The sequence below is a fragment of the Manis pentadactyla genome, chromosome 16 (genome assembly GCF_030020395.1).
Source record: "Manis pentadactyla isolate mManPen7 chromosome 16, mManPen7.hap1, whole genome shotgun sequence".
NCBI classification, from domain to species: domain Eukaryota; kingdom Metazoa; phylum Chordata; class Mammalia; order Pholidota; family Manidae; genus Manis; species Manis pentadactyla.
In genome coordinates, this window is record NC_080034.1 from 19,480,197 (window position 1) to 19,504,713 (window position 24,517).

At 35.3% G+C, this 24,517-nt stretch overlaps 1 protein-coding gene across 5 annotated transcripts in view; it reads right to left on the bottom strand.

Moving 5' to 3' along the window:
- Positions 1-24,517, bottom strand: part of TINAG (tubulointerstitial nephritis antigen) — a 78,514-nt gene that overhangs the window by 38,580 nt on the left and 15,417 nt on the right. For all 5 annotated transcript variants that reach the window (XM_057493988.1, XM_057493989.1, XM_036916332.2 and 2 more), the window contains 5 exons: positions 17,383-17,506; positions 13,519-13,669; positions 11,400-11,580; positions 9,915-9,960; positions 6,725-6,848 (listed from right to left, as the gene is read on the bottom strand). In XM_057493988.1, the coding sequence (XP_057349971.1) occupies positions 6,725-6,848; positions 9,915-9,960; positions 11,400-11,580; positions 13,519-13,669; positions 17,383-17,506 (626 nt within the window). The remainder of the gene's footprint in view (positions 1-6,724; positions 6,849-9,914; positions 9,961-11,399; positions 11,581-13,518; positions 13,670-17,382; positions 17,507-24,517) is intronic.

A 24,517-nucleotide genomic window follows, 5' to 3' on the forward strand; every position in this document is an offset into this window, starting at 1 on the left:
TGCATACAGTAAAACAACAAATTTGACTGGATCTATACTGTTGGAACTCAATCAAGAATTAAGGGAAGTGCAAATTTTAGCACTCCAAAATCTTACAACTACAGACTATTTACTGCTAAAAGAACATATGGGATGTGAACAGTCCCCAGGAATGGGTTGTTTTAATTTGTCTGATTTCTCTCAGACTGTTCAAGTTCAGTTGGACAATATCCACCATATCATAGATAAGTTTTCACAAATGCCTAAGGTGCCTAACTGGTTTTCTTGGTTTCACTGGAGATGGCTGGTAATTACAGATATGCTTTGGTTATGTAACAATACTCCTATTACGTTAATGTGTGTGCACAATTTAAGTAGTAGCTTAAAACCTATACATGCTGAAGTTACTCTACAAGAAGCTATGTCAAAGAAATAATCAATCTTCCCATGTTTTCTGCTGCCTGCTGCTTCTATAGCTTTTCTTCTTCCTTTATAATTACAACCCTTAAATAGAATTCGTGCCTCATATCAAATTTACCGAGTATCATAATTCTTCCAAGTGGTAAAGATACCTCAAGACAAATGCTGGGCATAGAAGCTACAGGGCATAAATATGCAAAGAAATAAAAAGCTAACCATTTCAAACAATAAGGCTTCTCTCTCACTTACCAACTTTACATTTCCCTGTATGGCCCCGGAAGATGACTGGTTAGCCAGAGACGGGTAAGATTCCTCAAGGGAGGAACAACCTAAGACAGGCACAGCTGCAGGGGGGTCATCAGGTGAGAAATTGGGGATCAACAGAGGTGAGGCTTAGAACTCACCCCCCCCCTGTTCTGAGAGAAATCTTCTGCATCCGTGGATGTTTTATTGCCCTTGTCTAGCTTGGATTAACACATAGTCTACAGGCACACACCTGATCATCTACATTTGCTCTCTTACAACACTAAACTATGTTTTCTACCTTTATCTTGTATCTACCTACTACTTCAGCATTTTATTAAAAATAATAATAATAAAGAGAGAAATGTGGTATCCACATATAAATCAAGTATAAAAATCAAATGAGTATTCATATTTGAACTGACTGTTTATAGTTCGTAATGCATGAGCAAAACCGAAAGTTTCTGTGATGACTGCCCTTGTACTGTTCACCATGTAAGAACTTATTCACTATGTAAGAATTTGTTCTCCATGTAAGAACTTGTTTGTTATGCCTCAGAAGATTGGAGACTGATGAAAATTAGGCTTGGGGTGGATTAATGATTGTGCATTGAGCATTGACTCCCCTATACAGAATTTTATTGTCGTTAACAACCATTTGATCAATAAATATGAGAGATGCCCTCACAAAAAAAAAAAAAAAGTACACACTTCCAATGGTAAAATAATAAGTAACCGGGATGAAATGAATATAGTCAAGATATTGTAACAGCTTGGTATGGTGATAGCTGGTACCTAGAATTGTCATGTATATAAATGTTGAATCACTATGTTGTACACCTGAAACTAATGTAATGTAATACTGTGTGTCAAGTACCCTTCAATAAAAAATAATTATCTACAAAAAAAAAAAAAGTATATAAGACAGCCCAGAAATAGCCCTTAAGATCTTTGTAATGAGGGCCATGAGCAGGCCATGGCAATCGGACGATATGGGAGGACAGCTGAAGAAGAAATTACACTTGAAGCCCACTGGGCTGCTGGGGTCCTGCTGACCCACAGGGGCAGTGGTTGATAGATGGAGCCCGAAGAAGCAAAAAAGAAAGGCAAGGAGTAGCACAGGGCAGCAAAGATACCTGCAAGGGAGTAACTGGGAGTCCCATCAGACTCTCTGGGCTATGAACTAGGGGCAGAATTGATTTGGAGAGCATGTGTCCAAGAATCACAAACACCAATAAAAGCCTCAGCTCTCTCCTCCATATTCTCCTCACTCCATTTACAACAAATAGCTGTTCCATTTAAATAGGAGTACTAAACAAGAACTAGTAAAAGCCTCAGCTCTCTCCTCCATATTCTCCTCACTCCATTTACAACAAATAGCTGTTCCATTTAAATAGGAGTACTAAACAAGAACTAGTAAAAGCCTCAGCTCTCTCCTCCATATTCTCCTCACTCCATTTACAACAAATAGCTGTTCCATTTAAATAGGGGTACTAAACAAGAACTAGTATTAAGCATAAGCTAAAAAAGCATTCACTTCTTGAACAGAAAAAGCATGAAGTGTATTATGGACCAGCAGTGTAATTAGGTGGTTTGGCTATATCAGTGAATAATACAGACACCTGTTCTCATAGAGCTTCATTCTAGTAAGGCAAACAGATAGTACACAATCCACATAAAAAGACTAACTCGATTAAACAGTATGTTAGTAAGTGATTATTGTTATAACAAAAAAAAATTAGCAACAGATGAGGGAAGGGGGATCAGAGGTGTTGGAGGGGAGAGCAGGCAGCAGCATTAACCGAGACAGGCAGGGAAGCCACACTCAAGAAGGGAGATCTAAACAAAGATTAGATGAAGGCACAGAAACTAAGAAATTGGATATCTAATAAAAGAGCATTTTAGGGAGAGGGAAAGACTCTGAGTTGTGAATTCTTGAAACATTAAAGGACCACTAGTGTGGGAAGAACAAGGTACAAATGAATGGAAAACGATATAAGCAGGTTGGTGGGATGTGGGCTGGTGGAGAGGGAGTCCTCAGATCATGTAGGGCTTTGCAGGCCATTGTAAAGTCGTTGACTTATACTCGGAGGGAAATGGGTAAATATTGTAGGGTTCTGAACAAGGAGTGACAAGATCCGACTAATGTTCTAAAGGGATCATTCCTCTGTTAAGATTAGACTGTCAAGGGCAAGGTACATGCAGGAAGAACTTTCTGCATTACTTCAGTAACCCATGTACAAAATAATGGATATGGTGGTTCAGGCAAGGGTGCTGGTGGTTGAAATGGTTAAAAGTGGTTAGATTCTGAATATAAGTTGAAAGTTCCAACAGAGCTTCTGATAGGGAAAATGAGTTGCAAGGAAAGGAACAAAAGAATTCCAAGATTTCCAGCCAGAGTATATGGAAAGACAGTGTTTTCAACAACTAAAATGAGAAAAATTGATGTTGTTCAGCAAGTACGGAGGGAGAGATAAGGAGTTCAGATTTGGGAGTGCTGAACTTGAAGCATGGATTAGATATCCAGGTGGGGATGTCAAGTAGGCAATGGAATATGTTCATCTGGAGTTCAGGAGATTGATCTGGGCTGGAGAAATAAATTCAGTTGTTGTCAGATTGAGATGGTATTCAAAGCCAGGATGAGCTCCGAGACTGCTGGAAGAATGAGTGAGAAGAAAAGAAGAAAAGGACCAAGAATTAAGCGGGGGCACTCCAACACTAAGACATGTAGAAGGACAATTTTAAAAAATTAGTCAAGAATACTGAAAATTCACAGACAGTAAAGAAAAAACAGAAGGAGGAGAAGAGCAATCCTGGATACTGACCGATGGATATGGCAATAAGGAGGTCATTGATGACCTTGAAATAGATATTCTTTTGAAGGGAAGTGGAGAAAGGAAAAAGTCATTGGAGAAGTTTAAGAAAAAAATGGGCAAAGAAGAACTGAAGACAATAAAGACACAAAGTTTTTGAGGAATTTACTGTATGGAAAGAACATAAATGGAATGTGGAGGCAGTGGAGTCGAGAGAACTGTGTTGTTCTTTTTTCTCTGCATAATATCTGAGGAATAATGGCATACTTGTGGGTGGTAGGAATAAAATTGACTGCAAAAAATAAAAAGGGAAAAATTACTTCTACATACCCTTAAATAGTGAAGAGGGGTTAGGGTGGACACCACAGCAAGAGAGAGATTTAGATAGGAACATGAATGCTTCATCTATGTAAGGAGTGTGAAGAATAAATATGAGGAAGTGCATGCTGGAAGGTGGTGTTTGTGATGCTGGGAGTTGTTTGAATTGCTTTCATCTTTTTGGTGTAACAGAATTCTAGATTATCAACTATGTGCACGAGGGTAGAGGTACTGGGGTTGAAGAAAAGTTTTGAGTTAATCACCTGATATATGATTCAGTTCAGAATATGATTGGTAGTATTAAATAACTATTTGAAACTTGTGGTTATAATTAAAGCGAAAATGGCATGGGTATGAGCTTTTTCCAGGCACAAAATAGGCTGATGTGAATTTTGCTGGGATTTTGCTTCCCTAATATGAAGAAGCAAGCAGAGCAGAGGAGTCCAGGATGTGTGTAAGTGATCATGATTCACCATGGAATTTTAATAAAATAAGGAAGGGAGTGTGGGCATCAAGGGGAAGAGGGACAGTTAAATGGTGGTCAGGCTGAGTGGCATAATTCATTTCTAGTATGTGTGGTGCTGAAGGGATATTGAGGTCAGAGAAGTGGAATAAGTGGACTGGAAAATGACAAAGTGATAGTGTAATGCATAGATTTGAGATTAAATTTTTTAAAATAGGCAGGCAAAAGACACATGAAGAATATACAGTTCGAAAGGAATTATTTAAGGAAACTGGAGAAGTCAGACATAGATTCAAAGAAATTACAGATATGAATTCTCTAAATATTGCTGAAAGGAGACCTTGAAAGACAAATGAACAAGAGAGAAAAACAACATTTCAGAGGCAAGAACCATTTAGAGAATGAACACCAAATACAATCAATGTTCAGAGACAGATGGAACAAAGTAGAGGAAATCATACACAATGAAATGATAAAAACTTATAATGTAAATATTATTTCAAAAAATGATATAGAAGATATAGAATATCCAGCATATGTATAATATGTACTTTTAAAAAGTAAATATATTCAATTCAAGGAAAAAAGAAGATTAATATGACTATTCAAGTAGGAAAAGTCGTATCACTTATAGGGAGACAAAAACATCTGGTTGATCAGAGATTTTTCTGCAGTAAAACTCAATGCCAGCAACCTAGAGCAACATCTGTAAAGTTGTGAAAGTTCAGCGGTCCCACTATTTATACCTAATAAAGTTTTAGTGAATTGAAAGGAAACAAACACTTCCTCAGATGTGCAAGAAATTATGGACCGTAGACATTAAGAGCCCTTCTTGATTGATTTTTTTAAATGTATAGTTACTGGAAAATAAATTTCACCCAATAAAATAATTCATAAAAATTAAACTCAAGGACCAAGAAGCCACCATCAAAAGATATTTGCTTTTCATTGACTCCATCCATAAACAATAAAATATAAACAACTATGGATATTATGGTTTCAGAACAGAACACAAAGTTTGTAATCCTTTAATATGTACAAACAATAATATTACTAACAAATATAAGATGTATGCAGGGAGGAGAGATGAGAATTGTAAGAGCTGGGAAGAAGGATAAATTTCCTCAATGTGTCTTCATGAATCAATAACTATGACATGAAAATGAAATATGTGGTTAAAAATGTATTAGTACTCCAACCTCTTTTAACCTATTTTTTTTCCTTAAGGGCAAAGGGTTCTTTGGGAACTAGCATCTCTTATGCTGAACCAAAAATATCTCATTTCATATCATTTCATTTCATTAAATTCATGTAAAATTAACCTGAAGGTTAGTATTTTCAAATGCCATTATCCTATCTTGTGTTTCTTTTTGTTTGTCTCTCTCAGTTTTTATCATCGGAATGAAATAGAGAGACCTATCTGACATGTTTTTCACCAAATTTTAATAATGACTTTGGGAGGTTAATATGATTTGGGTTTGTTTTTTTTTCTATCCTCTTTTTAGGTCATGAATTTCTGTGAGCAGACATACATTATATATATATATGCATTTTATTTAAAAAGTGACACTATTTTCAAAAATTAAGGCAAGCACCTTGTTCCATATGATCTAAAAACGTCAAGTAATAGGAAACTATCTCAGGCCTCTAAGATCACTGAGCAGAAGGTAACAGTTCAGAGGTAGCTGAGGTTGTTTGGTACAGGTTCAATCAAATTCAGACAGGAAGGGTGTGTTCAATAGGAATGAAGTTATTTACCATAATAGGCATGAGGAGAAAAGTGAAGATTTGGATGGAAATACACAAAAAATACCAAACCTTTTCTGCAGCATTTCATTTGAATTGGAGTGAGACATGCTGAGGAAGAGTTTGAAAACTGGGCACAGTCAGAATGAGTTTGCTAAGGAAAGAGGTTTCAGATAACCACACTCCTTTTTTAAGTAGGGTCTACTTGTGACCTGACTTACTCTTGAAATGCAACCAACTTTTGAAACTGTTTCTTCCCCTTGCAGAGATTAATATATTTTACTCACAAATATGATAAATGTAATTTCTGCAGTTCTCACAAGAATATAAAAAAATAATCTTACATTGGATTAAAGGTGACCCTTCCCTCTCTTCCTGCTTGATCTCTACCATTTGTAATTCCATCTAAAACCTTCTCCCCAAATCCTAACGCATCTTGGATTTGTACCCTTCCTTTGATTATGCCATATGTAGAATTATTCCAATGGTATATTTCTCTTGCCCTTAGAACAGATTTTTAGGGCACATTCACAAGTATGTGAAAGAGAGGAAATGGTCATACTCTCAGAATATTATATTACCTTTTAACAGGACTTTTAAATAGTGAATAAACAGTATCAAGGCTTAGATAATTTTTAATACACATCAGAACCTTTATACCAAGGGAAATTGTGAAGCACTGTATACATTTTCAGGTCATTTTACAGAAACATTCAATGAAGATTTTAAGAAATGGCCTTACCCAGTGAGTTTGACTGCATGTGTCTGAAGCTTTTGATATTTTTCTGATTCTTCATTTGTGCCGGTAACATGTCTATATATCCCTGTCTTATAATGGAAGAAATCCTCATGGACTCTCATTATAGCTGAAATAAAACCCAACAAGATAAGTGATGTGGTTTTAAACAATTATTTGTAAAACCCTTAGAAATTCTCACAGAACAATCAATGGAAAAATCGCCAAGAACAGAATCCAAGAATGCAATCCAGCTTCATTTTCTTTCCTACATAATTTTTAATCGGCTGAAATATTTTCTTGTTCTCTTATAAAACAACTTTTAGCTTTTTAGAATATCACTTAATTACACATTATACTTTTAGAACACCATGTATTCTTAATTGACAGAAGCACTATTTCCAGGAACTGAGCCCCTTGAAGCAAAGGCCCATGACGCTTGGCTAGTGATTGCTACTATTCCATTAACCTTGGCCTTCACCACGAGTCTCTAAAATTCCAATTAAGCCAGCAGTGAAGGGTGAACCTAGTAAACAGGGCTTAAAGTAATTGTCCTTAATCCTTAGAAGTACATACAAACTCTTCCTTGGTGAATTTGAATAAAAATCAAATCCTTGGCAAAACAATACTCTGACAAGCTTTCATCCTTGCAGCTCTGGAGAGCTAAGCCAATGTTGTATTCTTTAGAAAGTAAGAGCTTACACTTTATAAAGCTCTCCTTCATTCCCCAACCTAGCTTACTTCTTTTCTGTATTGTGTACTGCTTTGTTCAAGGGCTTAGGCAATTCACAGTGAAGACTTTAAACTTCTCTTCTAGAAAATGTGAATTGAAAATATTTTTAGTTGGGACTAGATAAGTACAACCTTGATAACTGTGTGCAATGCTTGTCTATCTTAGTTTGACATGTGTTTTAAATAAAATAAGAATTAAGGTCACTAGCATTCGATAGATATTCAAAAATGAAGCTTCTACTCCAAACATAGCTTTTCAGTGTTCCAGTTTTTTTTAATGTTCCATGCCTTTTCTAATGCTGTTCAAATATTCTCAAAGAGCTTAAATCATCTTTATCTGCTTTAAAACACATTCCAAAGGATTTTAAGAATTTTTGTAACTGTGGTCCATGCAGATCTTTACTTTTGTTCTCTTTCCAATGCCTAAACATACTTTTAATCCTAATGATTTATGCCCATAGTGTTATTTATTCATCATTCCATTGCCTTTTAAATTCTTTTGTACTAAGAGGAAAATGTTTTATGTTAGCCCAGGCAACAATGTCCAGACAATCATGTTGCATCTATAGCAAGATGAGTCAACTAGCATTTATAAATACGCGCAGGTATTGCTAGTGTTTTTTCTCTTCTGTTGAACCACTGACTCCTTTAGCTCTTCTCAACTCTCTAAACACTATGAATAAAATGCTCTCCATTGCTGAAAAACATTGACACCTGAATTTGGGTGAGAGGCCATCCCAAAAACCTTGAAGGTGGCTCCTTCCTTCAGGTGGCATCAAAACAGACTCGATGAACCTATAAACATATAGCTATGAATATAAGCTACTAAAGAGTAATTTTACTTTCAGAAACTGCAGGAAACTTATTACACAGATTAGCACACACCTGAGGGCAGCTGGAACCCACCCTGATGGCAGATCTATCCCTGCTCCTGGCTCAGGCTGGCAGGAGGCAAGCTCTCAACAAACATTTGTTAAACGGATATAGAGTAATTTGGATTTCAACTTCATTGTTTTCCAATAGTATCTCTTTATTTTTGATTCGTGATGTGACATGCATGAGCATTTAAATATCTGACCATAAAACAAACCTGAAGTGTTCTCCATCTTAAACAATTACTGTCCAAATTCTTTTGACTGATGGAAAGAAACTTGAAGCAGCAATACAATGATTTGAAGAATCAGAGAAGTTAAATAATGTGTCCAAATTAATTGCAGTAGCAAATGTCAAAATTGGGATTTCGAATTCAGCCTTGAGTTCAAATGCTTTTGTTCCTTTAAGTTTCTCACACAAACTCCACTTACTGAGGTGTACATTTAAATTGCACGTGAATTCTCCAGCTCTTATCACAGCCAACAAACATTGCATAACTCTAAGGAGAAAAACGTGTTTTCTTCATTTGTTTTAGGTTTTGTGTTAAGTTTTAAAATTAAATTCGGGACACATTTAATGTAAGCTTCATTTTTTCAATAAATGTTAAGCGGTGATAAATAATCAATGAAAATTCTTCTGACATAATTTTAGAACCAATGGTTCCTGCTAGCTGTGGAAGCAATACTAATTAGGTCAGCATTCAGAAAAACAAAAATAAATACAGACCTATAGTTCCTTAGGTATATATCAAATGTTTTAAATTTAATTTTGGTTTATTTAAATGTATTTGGTTAATTTAAATTTACTTAGTATTCACAGCCTGAATTTCCATCTTAGGCCTCACTACATTTGTTCTTCCATGCATTTCAAGGCAATATTTAGTACAAGGAATGTACACTACGCACTCATCTTTATTCTTGCATTGTTGCAAAATAAAATTCAATAAATAAGCATAGGAACTCTGTATCCAAAATTGTATGTTAAAAATAAAAGTCAATATATAGTAAATCAGCATATTATTTTCTTATTTACTGTTATTTTATTCCCACAACACATTTATAAAATTGTTCAAAATAAAGAAGCCTTTCATAAAACATAAAATCATACTAGCTAATTTGGTTTATGTTGAGCTTATAGAAAAAGAAAAACTACTCTTTTCTACTGCAAAACCTTGATATTTTTTCAATCTATTTCCTAATCCATTTAAAATGAAGCTTAGAAAATTTCTAACTTTATATATGATTCTTAAACATAACTGAATGTTTAAATGAGCTCCATGACTTAACATTTTATGTAAGACTGTCTGGCCCATGATCACTTGGAAAAAACTTGGCAGAATATTTTGTCCAATATATCTTTCATATTTAAGTATTTGAGTGAGTCTACCTTCTTAAAGTAAAATGACAGCTAATGAAGTTATTGGGTGAGCATATCTCCTATAATTGCATTGATTTGAGAACTGCTAAACTCTCATCAACACTCAAAAAGTAAAAATTTTCTGTCTTTTTTAAGCTCCTTTTACATGAGTTAAAATTTAATGTTGTTTATTAAAGACATAAATAAGATACAACTTCATTTCATTTAAGATTACCTTGAACTGGTCCACTGTGCATGATTTCTTTCATTATCTCAGTTTCCTGGAAGGAAAAATATTAATAAGCATCATTATTTTTATCAGAGCACAATAAATGTATTGTTAAGTACATAATGTTAGGTGTTCTACGGTCAATTTAGGAGTTACACAATCAATCCAATGTGCCTTGACCACTTGTAATTTACTTTTAACCATGCCTTAAAATATTCACATGTGAAATGCCACATTGATGAAATTGCTTATGACAAGATGCACCATTTGTTTCATTGACTTTTACCACTGATAATAACTTTTAAATGAAGAGAAAATGTAGTAATAACTTTTCATGGTCACAAAGAAATTAAGTTAAAACCATGTTTTATCAATGGAGATTAGTGCCATTTCCATTCTCTGATCACAAGAATGATGCCAGATGATTGTTTAGTAAGGTCCCTCAGTGTAGCTTTAGCATAAAATACTTCTATTTTATGTTATCACCCACTGTGTAATACAGACCTTAGAAAAAAGGTGGGTCATTCATTCATTCACTTACATACATTGATCACAGAATACATACAGGAAACTAGGACAGAAGCTAATACTGACCCTGCACCTAACCTCAAGGTATTTACATTTTGGTGGAGTAGACAGACAGTAATGCAACTAACTGGATGATGCTCTAAGTTCTATTATAGAGATAAGCACAAAGTGCCAGGGATGCAGAAAAGAAAGGGAAATTCATGCTACCTAGGAGTCAAGAAAATGGAGTTTCGACCCGGGCCTTGACACATGTGGGGCATTTTGCCAAATGCAAATAGGTGGGATAGCAATTTGGGTCAGAGGAATCACCACCTGGCTAAGTAGAGCAGTGTGGAAGAAACTGGTATATCTAGAGAGCAGATAGTAGTCCTATTTATCAGGAGAATTACGGACAGTAGAAGGGTAGGTGCTAGCCAGCATGACTCTGTACAAGTGTAGGTGAGCACCAAATCATGGGGAGTCATGTATGTCATGGTAAGAATACCGATTTGTTTTCTGCAGGTAATTGGAAGCCACTGAAGGTTCAGACATTCTGAAAGTGAGATGGTCCGGGTAACTCTGATATTCTGGAAAAAACTTTGCACAGGCTTTTAACACAACAAACTGGAATCTGAGAGGGTCTTTTCTCCATTACAGCTATGTCCTCTTCAATTGTTTTGTTGAGTAGGGGAAAGAATTAATAAAATGAGCCACTGTCACAAAAAAGTCAATGAAAAAAGGATTTGATTTAGCTTTTATTTCTCAAGTATATAAATATATATAAAATAAAACATAATTTTAAAAATCTATTTCCTTTGCCTTTTTACTGGAAGTTTTTAATGGACACTTTAAGAACGCCAAAAATTATACTTGAAAATAGAGCGTTACTTTAGAAAATTACAGTTTTTAAGTAGTTTTAGTCATAACAGAGTCACATGTTTTTGAGAAAGTTAACCATTGTTGATTCTTGCCATTTAGACTTACGTTGGAAGAGACTCTGTAGGGAGGAGAACATTGGTAGATCCTGTTAGATTTCTCGATGATGTTGGGACATGGTTTTGTGGCATGTCGTTTTCCCCGGCCGTCAGACCTACTTGCCATGGCGCAGCCACTATTGGTAGCATTTTGGTCCTTGAAAAGTGGATAGCAGGCATGGGATACCAGCCTACGAGGAATAAGCAAAGAAAATAAATGCAATACTTAGGAAAATACCGTGATATCTTATATATGCAATTTTATTGAATTAAGTATTCCTAAATCATTATGGCTACTTATATGTATAACTTTCAAAATGTTGATAATCCCAACACAGCATTTCAATGACACAACACTCTTGCCTGCCCCCCTCTTATTTCTTCATTATACTTTAAAAACCTTTAAAATTATGGAAGTTTCTGAATTAAGGATTTTAACATTTGTATTAAGTTACAGATACTTTCTCATAAGACTTCAATTATTTTGGGTCTATAGTTCATGATACTTTGGGAGAAATAGTATAAATTAACATAATATTAAAAGTAAATAAAGTGAAATGTTACTATTACACAAAAGATAAAATAATTTTGATTTCTGATTTTGAAATTGAATATAGAAAAGTACAAATCATTTGGCTACAACTCTAACATAAGTCATTGAATATAGAAGAAGATGGTAAGAAAAATAAACAATGAAATTTGTTTTTTATATATTCATTGTTGAAATGGACATAGACATATCCAATAGAATTGCTTCAAGAAAATACAAGTATTCAATAGAGTAAGAAAATCTGAGCAAGGAGCATGATAAAAGCAAAGCCATTAAAAATACTAAACACTTCCAAAAAATCTTGCATTAAATGTGTTACTGCAAAATAATGAGTGCTATGGATTGGATTGTCACCCCAAAATCATGTGTTTGAAGCCCTAACCCCAATGTGATGGTATGTGGAGATGGGGGTCTTTAAAAGATAATTAGTTTTAAATGAGATCATGAAGGTGGAGCCTTCATCATGTATGAATGTCCCTATTAAACAAGGAAGGGACCCTAGAGCTGTCTCTCTGCCATATGAAGACACAAGGAAAGGATAAGCCAGGAAAGAGGGCTCTCAGCAGGAAAAGAATCAGCCAAAGCTTGCTGTTGGGCTTCTCAGCCTCCAGAACTATGAGAAATAAATGCCTGTTATCTAAGCCAACCAGTTTATGGTATTTTGTTATGTTACTCTGAGAAGGCTAATATGATGAGATTTAGTTGGGTCTCAATGTGATTTTATATTTTTAAGCTCCTAAACAGTTTTAATTGTTATCATAGTGCAAAACAGAAGCCAGCCAAATACTACTAGGAAAGCATCAGCCCAGTTTATCCATTTTAAACACCACCTATTAAGCAAAATATATGAAAACAGATTTAAGAAACTTATTGTCACCCATTGATATCTAATACCCCCGCTTCCATAGGACCTAACTATTCTATAGCAAACACAACACACTCAGCAAAGGAGGAAAAAACAGGTAAGTGGTACCTATGTGCACTACTAGCTATCTGTTGCAGTTTTCTTAGCCAAATGACTCAGTATTTAAGTACATTAGCTCTTAGAGTAGACACAGAGATGCTGTGCAGGTTTATCAGACTACATGAGAGCAAGGATATGCAAGCTGCCTTTTCTCATAAAGACGGTGACAATGTTGTTGATGAGTTGAGGCCACTACAAATTTCTTCCTTTTTTTATTCATCTGATCATAATCTAATTTAACCTGGAGTTATCTATTCATCTACTTGGGTAACTGAAAGTCTCAACTGAGGTACTAGTAACATCAACTACTCTGTTTCCATGGGGACTCAGTAGAACCGGTTTGGCCTAGAGCAACAAGAAGACAAGCTTACTTGTGTCTTCCTATGAATTTAGCTAAAAATGTATACATTCTTCAAAGAATTGTTTCCAATATCTGATAGTCTCAGTAGTCACTAAATACAATGTATATTCAAATACAGTACACATATTTATACAGAAGTAACATATATATTTATAGATCTTTTGGTTTAAGACCTTGAAATATATTTTTTTCTTATTCTAACCCCAAGCAGCCCTCATAAGAATCCTAGAAACACATGTTGGGCAGCTATTTACCCACGTTTTCTCAGGTACCACCAAGCCCTATCGATGCTTCCACTGTTGCATCCGTGATGGTTTTTGACACAGCAAGAGATCAAATTCTGAGGCGATAGATTGTCTGTGTATCGCCCCTTAGACTGAATTGCTATTCGGTCAGCTGCCACACCTGTTTTAAATAGAATGTTGATTAATATTCAAATGGCACATGGTATTTCTAATAACCTACTCTCTGTTTGAATTCAACACTAGTCTTCAAAACTTCATGTAATTTAAAATTAAAAGGTCATTAATATATCTGTGTATTCCAGCACGTTCAATTGTGTCATCATTTCCATCATAACTTTTGTCCAGGTTGAGCATTGCTCCATTTTTTTATCAACTTCAAAGACTTTTCCAGTTCCTTGTTCCTTTCATACTCGAAATACTTCCAAATTCTTCATTAAGAAATCTGTCAAGTGAAACTCCTTGAGGGCAAGAGCCATATCTTACTTACGTTTGTATCTCTTGCACCTAGAACATATTTTAACTATAGTCATGGATAAATATATATATATATTTTAAATGAATATAACTGATGAGATCAGAAAAGATGACCACAGAAATATTAATTGGAAACACATCCATTTTAATATGATACATGGTAATAACTCAGATCCTTGGCTTTTAAGCTAATATCTAGGAGACCATTTAACTACCCAGTAGACCATTATTAAGACTTCAAACTAATACAAATCTCTCTTATAAAATACCTAAAAGCTACACAGCCTACTTTTGTGCTCACAATATTCTTGAAAATCATGACCCTAATCTTATTACAGTAGACATATAATTCACCTTGTTATTTATATATATTTTTCCCCTAGTATGTTTATTATTAATAAGTTCATTCCTTTCCCCTATTTATCAGCCACCTACTAGGTGACAGTCATTGTACTAAGCACTAGAAATTGCCATGAGGAACAAGAAATGAGAGTCACAATTCTGCCTTCATAGAATAATAGACTAGAGAAACTAACCAACCAGTAGCAGAAAATTACACATTGTTATCATTTTGATCACACTCCCATGATAGGCTAATCAGAGTGATGAGGTCATGAGAAAATTGGGGGGTACCATTTTGGTACAGATTTTCTGTGGTTGTTGGATGCCTCAAACAGTCTTGTTCTTAAGGTTTAATCTCTTAATTAAAGACAACAAAGTCATAACCTTTCTTCTATCCATCCAGTTTTCTCAGAAATTATAGCTTTTGCTCATCAAAATTGTCTGTGTACTGGAATCCCTCAAGATTTAGAATTATTCCAAAATAATTCATTTTGGAATTTAGAATTATTCTAAAATAATCCATTTTAAAATAATTCATTTGCATATGTATTTCTGTATATACATGGATTTTATATAACTAAGCATATGTACAATTCAGTGGTGCAATTGCTGGCACATTTCAGACACTCAGTAGGTGTTGAATCTGCAACTTCCTACTTTCTCTCAATTCCCAACTACTGCTATGCTAGGGTATGTTTCACAGGAGCAAATGACATTATACTACCACCTCTGCTATTCTCAAGAAAATAATCTCCTATTTCATAAAAAAAAAAGAAATTCTTTGATGCTTTGACTTTTAGTACAAGGGTTCAGAATCAAGTATAAATGTTTAAAATGTTAGTGTAATTGTTCTTTGGTTCAGAAAATACTTTTACAATGCAGGCAACACAGTAGTCAAGTCAGAAACCAAGCTTCCAGGCCCATTTTTGAGACTTCTCAGCTTTTGGCTTTGGGTAAGTCCCTTCACCTATTTGTGTCTGTTATATAAAACCAAACACTTGAAAAAGGTGACCTCTAAATTCTCTTCCAGATTCATGAATCTGTAGATATCAAGCAAAAGGGCCAATGTTTTAAATTCTAATGGTATGCAAGTGTTTTTCTTATGTAAACATTTCTAAATCAGTGAATATTTAACCCAAATTCATCTGAAATACTTAGAAAAAGCCAGAAGGTTTATGGATGACTCAGTTTGGCAAATTGTTGGCACTCTTTTTTTGAAAACGTTCATGGGGCTTTACCTCTGAGGTACACTCTATTGTTTTACTTGTTTACGTAATTCTATCTGCAAACTTGCTCTGCAGCACGAATCACTCTCACCATTCCAAACTCCTTCACCTCCTCAGTGTCTCATATCTTGCTTGAATTTTATTTGGCTGCAATCTTTTATATATATATATATATATATATATTCTTAAATATCTTATTTATTCCATTTTATAGCTGTTAGGTTACTTGTAGACAATTTTTTTTATCTTAACCATACATGCTGACATAATTTTCTAGACCTTTAAGAGAACCTAATCTATTCTTTACTTAATACAAACACCACCAGCCTGATTTGCCTCACTGAATACACAGAATATAAAACTGTGCCCTCTGAAACCACAAAAGTATTTTTTTAAAAACTCTCTCTGGTGTTTCGGTGAATTACGTAGGGGGCAAGATCCAGATTTAGCCGTTTGCTGAGGCCATCTGTGGGGATGTGACATGGGGACACCAAAATTCACTGTCAAATTAGCTTAGCGAGTTACTCTTACTATTTCACCACCAATATCTTCCCTAAGACATCTTCAGAAATACTGGTCTAACTTGAACTTCAAGCAAGATTCTCATATATATCACCAAGGAAGTATGATATATTAAATAAATGACAAAAGATTTATCTGATTATATCTCTTCCCGCTCATCTGAAACAGGGCTCAAAGAGGTCTCCATATGCATTCCTACTGCAGCGAGGTCAAACATCTGACAACTAGACACCATTTATGCTGGGGAAGGAGTCGGCAGAAGCATAGAGTTCACTATAGAGTTCCCACAGATGGAACCATTCCAGAGGTGAGCTTGACCAAAGGCATTGTTTCTAGTGCAAATTAGCTGATACTATGAAGTAATGATATTTAAACAAATGTATCAGCATATTTGGACAGGATCCTCCCCTGTCCTAATCTACTTAAACTATATCCTTTTCTATCCCAAGGAGTGTTACCCTTCCGAGCTGGCTTCTCTAAGAGACTATGCACTTATTTCACAATGCATCCAGTAGCCAGACTGTTTTAGACTCTTTTGGAATTATCTTCAAACCTAGAGCTTAGTTTTACAAAGATCTTTGTAGCCAATTAACATCATGTTAGGTTTAATTTAATTGCTGGGATACAACCAATAATCCTTTGAGGTAATTTGGAGGCCAAATCTTGGGATTAGCTTGAGTAGTGACCTACTGGACTTGCAAATTTATAGAAAAGTAGCTAAAAATAGGTGTTCTTTATGCTTTTGAAACAACAGCAGCACATTTGGAAGCTACTCTGATTGAAAGCCCAGTTATATCACTTAGAGTCAAAACTTCCATATGTGCTTTCATTTAAAATGAGATAAAATCCATTTCATCCCTTATCATTTAGATCTGAAATCTTACTTTACATTCACATTACTTTAATATTTAAGTATATTTTTCAAATCTTTTAAGGAGAAAAGAATATAAGAATTCCATGGGTATGTGTATATATATGCATATCAGTATTATAGATAATATTATAGACAAAAAGCAATCTTATATTCTTCTTATTACCTGATCTTAACTATCAAAGCATGAACTGATTTTGGCAACTTTTCTTTGTTGCTCTTCTATTTTATTCTCTATTTAAAACTGGGCCCTAGAAATAGAGTAAAAATGGATTTTTTGTATGATCTTCAAGTTGCTTTCTATAGTCAGAAGAAGATTTTATTTTAATTGACCCAACAATCACTTTTAAATATTCTAAATTTTAAAACCTTCTAATTACTGCCCTGGGTCTAGAGTCAAAGGGAAAATCATAAGGAAGTAATCAAAGTGACTATTACTTGCAGTGGAAAAGGCCCATGACGCGGCGCAGTTTTTTTGATCCAAGGGGCCGTGAGTCCAGCCAGGCCATTTATAAGAGGCAACAAAAAACTCTGGAAGATCACGTGTTGCAGGTAGAGAAGCCTAAAGGAGAAGAGGCAGACAGGTTGGATCTCTTCAAATGCATCCCTGTATCCTTTATAAGAAAATGCCAAACCCTTATATAACATTTATCATCATTTTTTTATTTTGTACATTCATGTTTCCTGAATGGCATCTCTGTAAAGTAGTAGGGATGTAGGATTTCTATCTCATATATGTTTTAAATGGCAATTGAATGTAAGGAACCATAGCAGAGTGCAAAATCATTAGAACAATGCACAGAATGCTTTTGCTGGGTTACAGGAGAGCACAATAGTTTCAATCAAAGGCTCTGCCACCTTGGATCAGACATTTGGTCTCCACATTAAAGATTGCATAATGTTATTTAAATTTGACCTCATGAATACTTACTTGTACGTCCCTCCTATGTTGAAGTGTGGGTGTGATTCTATGTGAAATTAATTTTGAGATAATTCATTGAAGGCAGCTATGCATTACCATGCTTGCAGCCCTAAGGAACACCCATTGTATACCAGCCACGGGGAAACAAAACCAGGATCAATTAGTTGATAGTGTTAAAATGCTGGAAGATTAAAAAGGACTTCAGGAAGTTTGTAATGCCAAATGTACAATAATATTATGTCTTAAAATCCCATGTTAAAGTCCTGAGAGAGTCCATTTCAGCTGCTGTCCTTCTGTGAAAGCAAACTGAATGTTATAAAATTCCTCGGTTTGTATCACGCAAAGAAAATCTGAAAAACAACACCCTTGTTTTTCCAAACTTTCCTAAACAGTGATAACTTTTACTTCCATAAGTAATCAGGACTCCAACCAAATAAGGGTTTGTGTATTAATTTTTATCACTTATGTATACACACACATTCACATACACACACATTATTTTTGAGAGTGATTTAAAGTTTTTGATGTGTTTTAATACTCAGTATTTTCTTTTATCTTCTTACTAGTTCTATGTAATATAATCAGGGCAAATATTATTCACTCTATTTTATGAATGAGGAAATAAACTTCTAAAAGTTAAATGACATACTAAGATCTCTCAGGTAATGAGAAATACCCCTGAAATGAGACCCAGGTGTTTATAATCCTTAACACTATGCTCTATTTGTCATTTTCCTATTTTATCAGAGATATATAGATACTTTACAACAGAAGTAAAATGTCTGTAAAAGCTAAAATTTTACCTATTTAAAAGTTTTATGATTGTGTGTTGAACAAGTCAGGCTACTCAGCCCATATCTTGCAAAAAAAAAAATGACTTCTGACAAGTATATAACAGCTTCAAAGTTTAAAGGAAAATTTAGAATTTACATGTCTGTTTGAAAATGTATCCATCCAAAATATTTATACATTTGAATTTTAATGAGAGAGTCCATTTTTTTATTTAAAGAGCTATTATCATCTGATAAGAAAAGTTAACAAACCCTGAGTTCCATTACTAAAAGCACTGCTTTTTAGATGATGGAAGAGAAGTGTGGAAAATGTCAAGCAGATCACGTTAGAGTGTCTGCATGAGAACTTAAAAGACCAGCATCAGAAATCCAGGCGATGTTAGATTCTTACACCATTAGACTGACCACACTGCAGAAACTTAGAGTTGGAGTGGAATAAAAGCAACCTGAGAATCAAAAGAGGGCAACAGAGAATATCATCTGCTTTGATCTTCATAATGTAAGGCCATGAATAGCAAGAAATGTCTTCTAAACTATTTGATACTGGAGGGGAGAGGGCTAATTTTTTGGTTGCTAAAGGCAAAATGAATTTTTTATCATCAAAAATATTTGCCTTCATGTCTTAACGTTGAAAGAGTTATGTTTTGATCTCTCTCCAATTTCTATATAAAGAGTATTTTTAATTGATCTACTTCTTGTAAATATCAATATTCAGTTACGGCATCGTGGCAGAGAGCTAAGCCCCCTTTTCATAGGCTTCCCTTTTATTCATAGGGAAGAAAGAAAACTGTAACAATTTTAGCTCAGCATCATGCAAGCTCAGAAAAATGAGTACATTGCCTAAACCCCCTTGGCTACCAGGTGTGGTCACATTACCAAGTCCTGGCCTATGGGGTGTAAGCAGAAGTGTCACTGGCAGTTTCTGAGAACTTTCCTTAAGAGACATCTAGCACTTGACTTTGCTCCTTTTTATTGATTTTTTTCTTCCTTTCTTGCTGGCAGCAATTTGGATATAGTAGACATGGAGCAGCCTGCTTAAACCGTTGGATATAAAGGTTCTGGAAAACAGAATCACAAGTAGAAAGAAGCTCAGGTACCCAAACCATGGAGGGCACCTGGAGGGGAGGACCACCCTCCTCCAGATTTGGTGGTGAGAGATCAGTGTCTACATTATTGAAGCCACGATCATTTTGGACTGTTCTCACTCTCAAATGAGCCTAATCATAACTAAATAACACACATAACTGACATTGAAGTTACAAGGGAAATACCGTATTTCCTTGAACCCAGAACATCATCAAACATAAGACGCATCCCCATTTCAGAGGTGTCAAAAAGTGAAGAAAATGTGCATCTGGAAATCAATGAACTATGATATTTCATGATAAGACTTCTGTAGAACACTAGTTCTGAGGAATTATAATAATTATGAAAGGAGATGATTAATCAAACAGTTCTGAGAAACACTAGTTTTGAAAATCAAGAAGATTTTGTCCTCTGTACAATATATTTTATAAACACCTAAGTGTTGGGAGACTCTAAAAAACGGAAATAATGTTCATGATTTTAAAAGTACATGACTCAATGCAAAGTACTTCATTTTATTTCATTTCATTTCACATCAGTTTTATTATGAAGCAGATCAAAGGACTAGTGTTTCATGGAACATCTACTGGGAAAAATCATGGCCTGGACTAGGTAGACCCAGGTTTGGGGAGGCCCAAGAGTAGGTACCTAGGTACCTATTTGTTTTTTCAACTCTCCTTAGGAATCTACTTTTAAAAGCCCCAAATATTTCTTCTTTGAAAGGGGAAAAAATGATCTTTTACATTTCTTTAAGATCTGTCTTGTGGTGATCAATTCAGCCCTTTGGTGCTGTTTAAGTCATAGTCAATTACATCACAGTGATATGCATCAGATTGTGACTAGCATAGAAAAATAAAACTTGGAAACTGATTTGAGAGGGAAGACATCCATTCTGCCCCAAGTTCAGCTGCGTAAGGACTGAGGCAGGACGTGTATTTTCTAATGTTTACTGAACGGTTTGGGATTCCATTCTGAAGGAGGGAAAAGGAGAAAAGAGAGAGACTTGAGGAGACCCAAATAGGTGCTCTGATGGTCATTGAATTTTAAAACTCTTAATTCAGAGACAGCAAGAGAAGCCGATGTCCTACTTTGTCCCTAGCTCTTTGCCTGCATCGATGAGAAAATTCTGAGATGAGCTGAGGGAAAGACAGACTTAAACAGACTCCACCACCACATCTGGCCGTGCCTGTGCCCCTCTTGCAGCATTTTTTGCAGCATGATTGATACCTACCATATTTTATAAAATAACAAAAGCCTACTGCCATTGGCCTTATGTTCATGTATATGGGAGCTAAACATCAATTCTACAGGAAAAATAACATTTTTGTTCAATATTATATAAAAAAGTTAAATATATGTTTTTCACTTTAATATAATAGTGTTTTGGGTTTTACAGAGGCTTCTATTTACACAGGTGAGTCAAAGGGGAGGAACCTTGTTCAGGCAGGATTATTCCTCAGCAAATCAAAATTTTAATAACCTGTGATGGGCAGGAACTAAACTTGGTAATATTCTCTCTGATTTCTTGCAAAGATGCTTCTTACCCCTTAGGACTTCTTATCACTGGAATGTATTTTGAGAAGGAAAAAACAAATTCCTCCTACTATAACTAATGACCAGAGTAATAAATCCAGTCAATCAAATATTGTGTGTTATCTAGATGATAACAAGATATCCGGATGATTAAATAAATTTCATTTCTCACCTCAGTGACCAGAGGCTTTAAAAGTTATTATAAAATGCATAAAATATTATTTTAACTTCCAACAAACCAATAAAAAGGAGTTATTTTTCTTTGTTAGTAATGGCAACTAAAACGCACAAAGGCCATTTATATTGGGTAACAGAAAAGATGCACTAGTAAACTACGAGGTTGGCAAAAAAATTTACATTTTCACATACATCAATCTCATATCATATAATATAGGAAAGCTACAGGTTTTAAATATTATACCAGACTTCTTAATGTTTTAGTAGTTTCCAAACAGCTCTCTCTTAGATGTGACACTTAATCTGCAATAGTTTTGTTAACTTTATTGTTTTCCCCAGGGAATCAATGATAACAAAACCATATAAACAAAACTTTTTGACTGAGCTAATCACTGAAATAAGCTCTTAATTTCCTCATTTCTCCTTGAAAATAGTATTTTTCATTCAAAATATTGGCAATATTTATAATAGGATATCACACAGTGAAGTTATCTTCCAAAAAAAAAAAGCTCTTGAACTTTATGTCTGGAAAAACAATCAGGTACCTTGTTGATTTGATTAGACTTGATTTGATTTGATTTGATATTTGATGTAGACACATAGTAGAGAAGCTTTCAGGTTCACCAGAAATATATAAACTCCACCAAGGCCAATAAATCCAGAACTACACCTTGCTTTATGAAATAACAAGCTACAAATAATGAAGCTTTGATAATTTAGTCCTTACATAATTGTCCTATTTCAGTACCCTGCTATTCTCCCAAGGTTAATCCAAGCGAAAAAGAACAATTTTATATATTTTATAATAATATTTATTTAATGCTGTACTATGTATAGTCTAAGTACTGTGCTAAGCACTTCTCAGCCAGCATTTCATGGGCTTCTTACAACCCTATGAGCTAGGTAGTACCTGCCACCCCTTCACAGAGGAGGAAACTGAGGCAGGAAGTGGAGGAGCTGGACTGACACCCAAGCACACCAGCCCCAGAGGACATCTCCATCACAGCATATGGAATGGTGCCACATGGATACATTCACTGACCTATATTTTAATATTTATTAATAACTATTTAATACTATTAATAGACTCCAATGTGGTGTTTCTGCTGGCTCAGAAGGACGTCAGTCAATGCCTGTTTGTGCACAGTCATAATATGTGGTTGTCTCTATTGCTTTGTGTCTGAGACACTGAGGAAGCTCTGTTTTCTGTAAATATACTTCTGTCCCCTCCAGCACTTTTATTTCAATATTTTAGCTTAAGTTAGCATTTCCTAAAGTGTGTTCTGTGGGGCCTACACCCTGGGGACTATTAATAATTATTATAAATAAACAAAAAGACATGTTCTCTGATCACTTGAATTTAGGAAACACTGGGTGAAAATAAAGACAAATGGAATAAAGTTAATCTCAGTGTCTTCAATATGCTCATGAATGTTGTGAATCTTCAGAAAGACAATACAATGTCCCATTTCACAAATTCATTTGACCACAGGTGGGACACCTTTATCCCCAATCTTGCAAGATCAGTGGTCCATGAAAGAAATGTTGGAAAATATTGATAGAAGTTTTAAACTGTGTCATAATCTGTTTGGCACAATAGGGAGACAAAAGATTCAATGAGCAGAATTAACGTGCTTGTGGGGAGCTCCAGTCCTTCCTAAGGCCGGTTCCCAATCAGTCGCACTGTGAGACTATACAACATACAAAGTTAAAGTGGACGGACAGAGAATGGTTGATGCAACCAATTGCTCCTAACACTTCTAGCGTAGAACATTTTGGGACAGAGCTGTCCACTCAAGACATTGAACAGTCTCAATATACTACACCATCAGGAAAAAACAGGTATGAATTCATTGGCATTCGTTGACCTGACACTGGACAAGGTAGGTAGAGTCTTGGTACACAGCAAGGTGTTGCGTGGTCTGCACAGGGCCCTTCTCAGCCTACTTTCTCCACGCCACCTCCTTTTGTTTTTTTGCTTTCTCTCATCTACTTTGCTTGTGCCCAGAGAAAACAACACATTTAAGTTGTCTTTTGTCTGCCCTCACCTAGGATTGCCATCCAGGAAGGGCCCCCCAAATCCTTAAGTTACCTTTATCCAATCCTCCGCTATCAACATATTTCTCTTCTTCACTGTTACTAAGCACATGCTACAAAAATTAATTTCAATTCACCTGATTCATATAGATTGAACAAATGTTTCACATTTACATGAAATGGAACTTTTGTACATCTATCGATATTCCTTTAACTCACTTTCAGCAGACACATTATGGGGATGATGGCTTAATGATGTTCTCATAATGACATCCATGATGCTTAAGGAATGAAGCCAAGAAACCAGCCAGGAAAGAGAAGAGCTTTCCCGGGAACCAGGATGACTCAGAGCTCACCTTTCCCAACCAGGAAAAAGAATTTTAAGAACATCAACTCTCCTCCAAGTAATGTGATCAAAAAAAGGGAGATGTTTGGGGGTGGCGGTGCAGTGCATTTTATCTCGAAAACTATTACCGCCGGTAGCAACTGCCTATCCAACTGTACATAAAACCATCCTATGTTGAAAATGGTACAAAAAAAGAATTTGGGAAAAAGTGTGTGTGGGAACTTATCCAGAGACATACCCACAGAAAAAGTAATTCATTTTCACTGTACTCAAGGCAATTTGATGTATTGGGGTATTTTATATGTAGTTCACCAGGTTAGAAATTAACCTATTGTTTAGCTCTTCTAGTAGCTTCCAGTTCTCATTCACAGTGCCCTCATGTTCTTCCTAGAAATACTTATTATACTTCTGATTTTCTTACATCTCTGGATATTAGGACAGCTTCAATACTAGAAACTTTTTGAAAGGTCCTCAGTTGTTCAAGCTAGAGTGCCTTAGAAATAAGCTATTTCCTTGCCTTACATCATGAGTGGGTAATGGAACTCTTACAGATCAGCTGAATCTTCCTTATTGCTTTCCTGGAATTATTTGGCAACTGGATTACATTAATTCATAGCACTAGGTCATTTAGATTTTCTCAAAATACTAATCATTAAGATTTTTCATCTAAACATCACCATA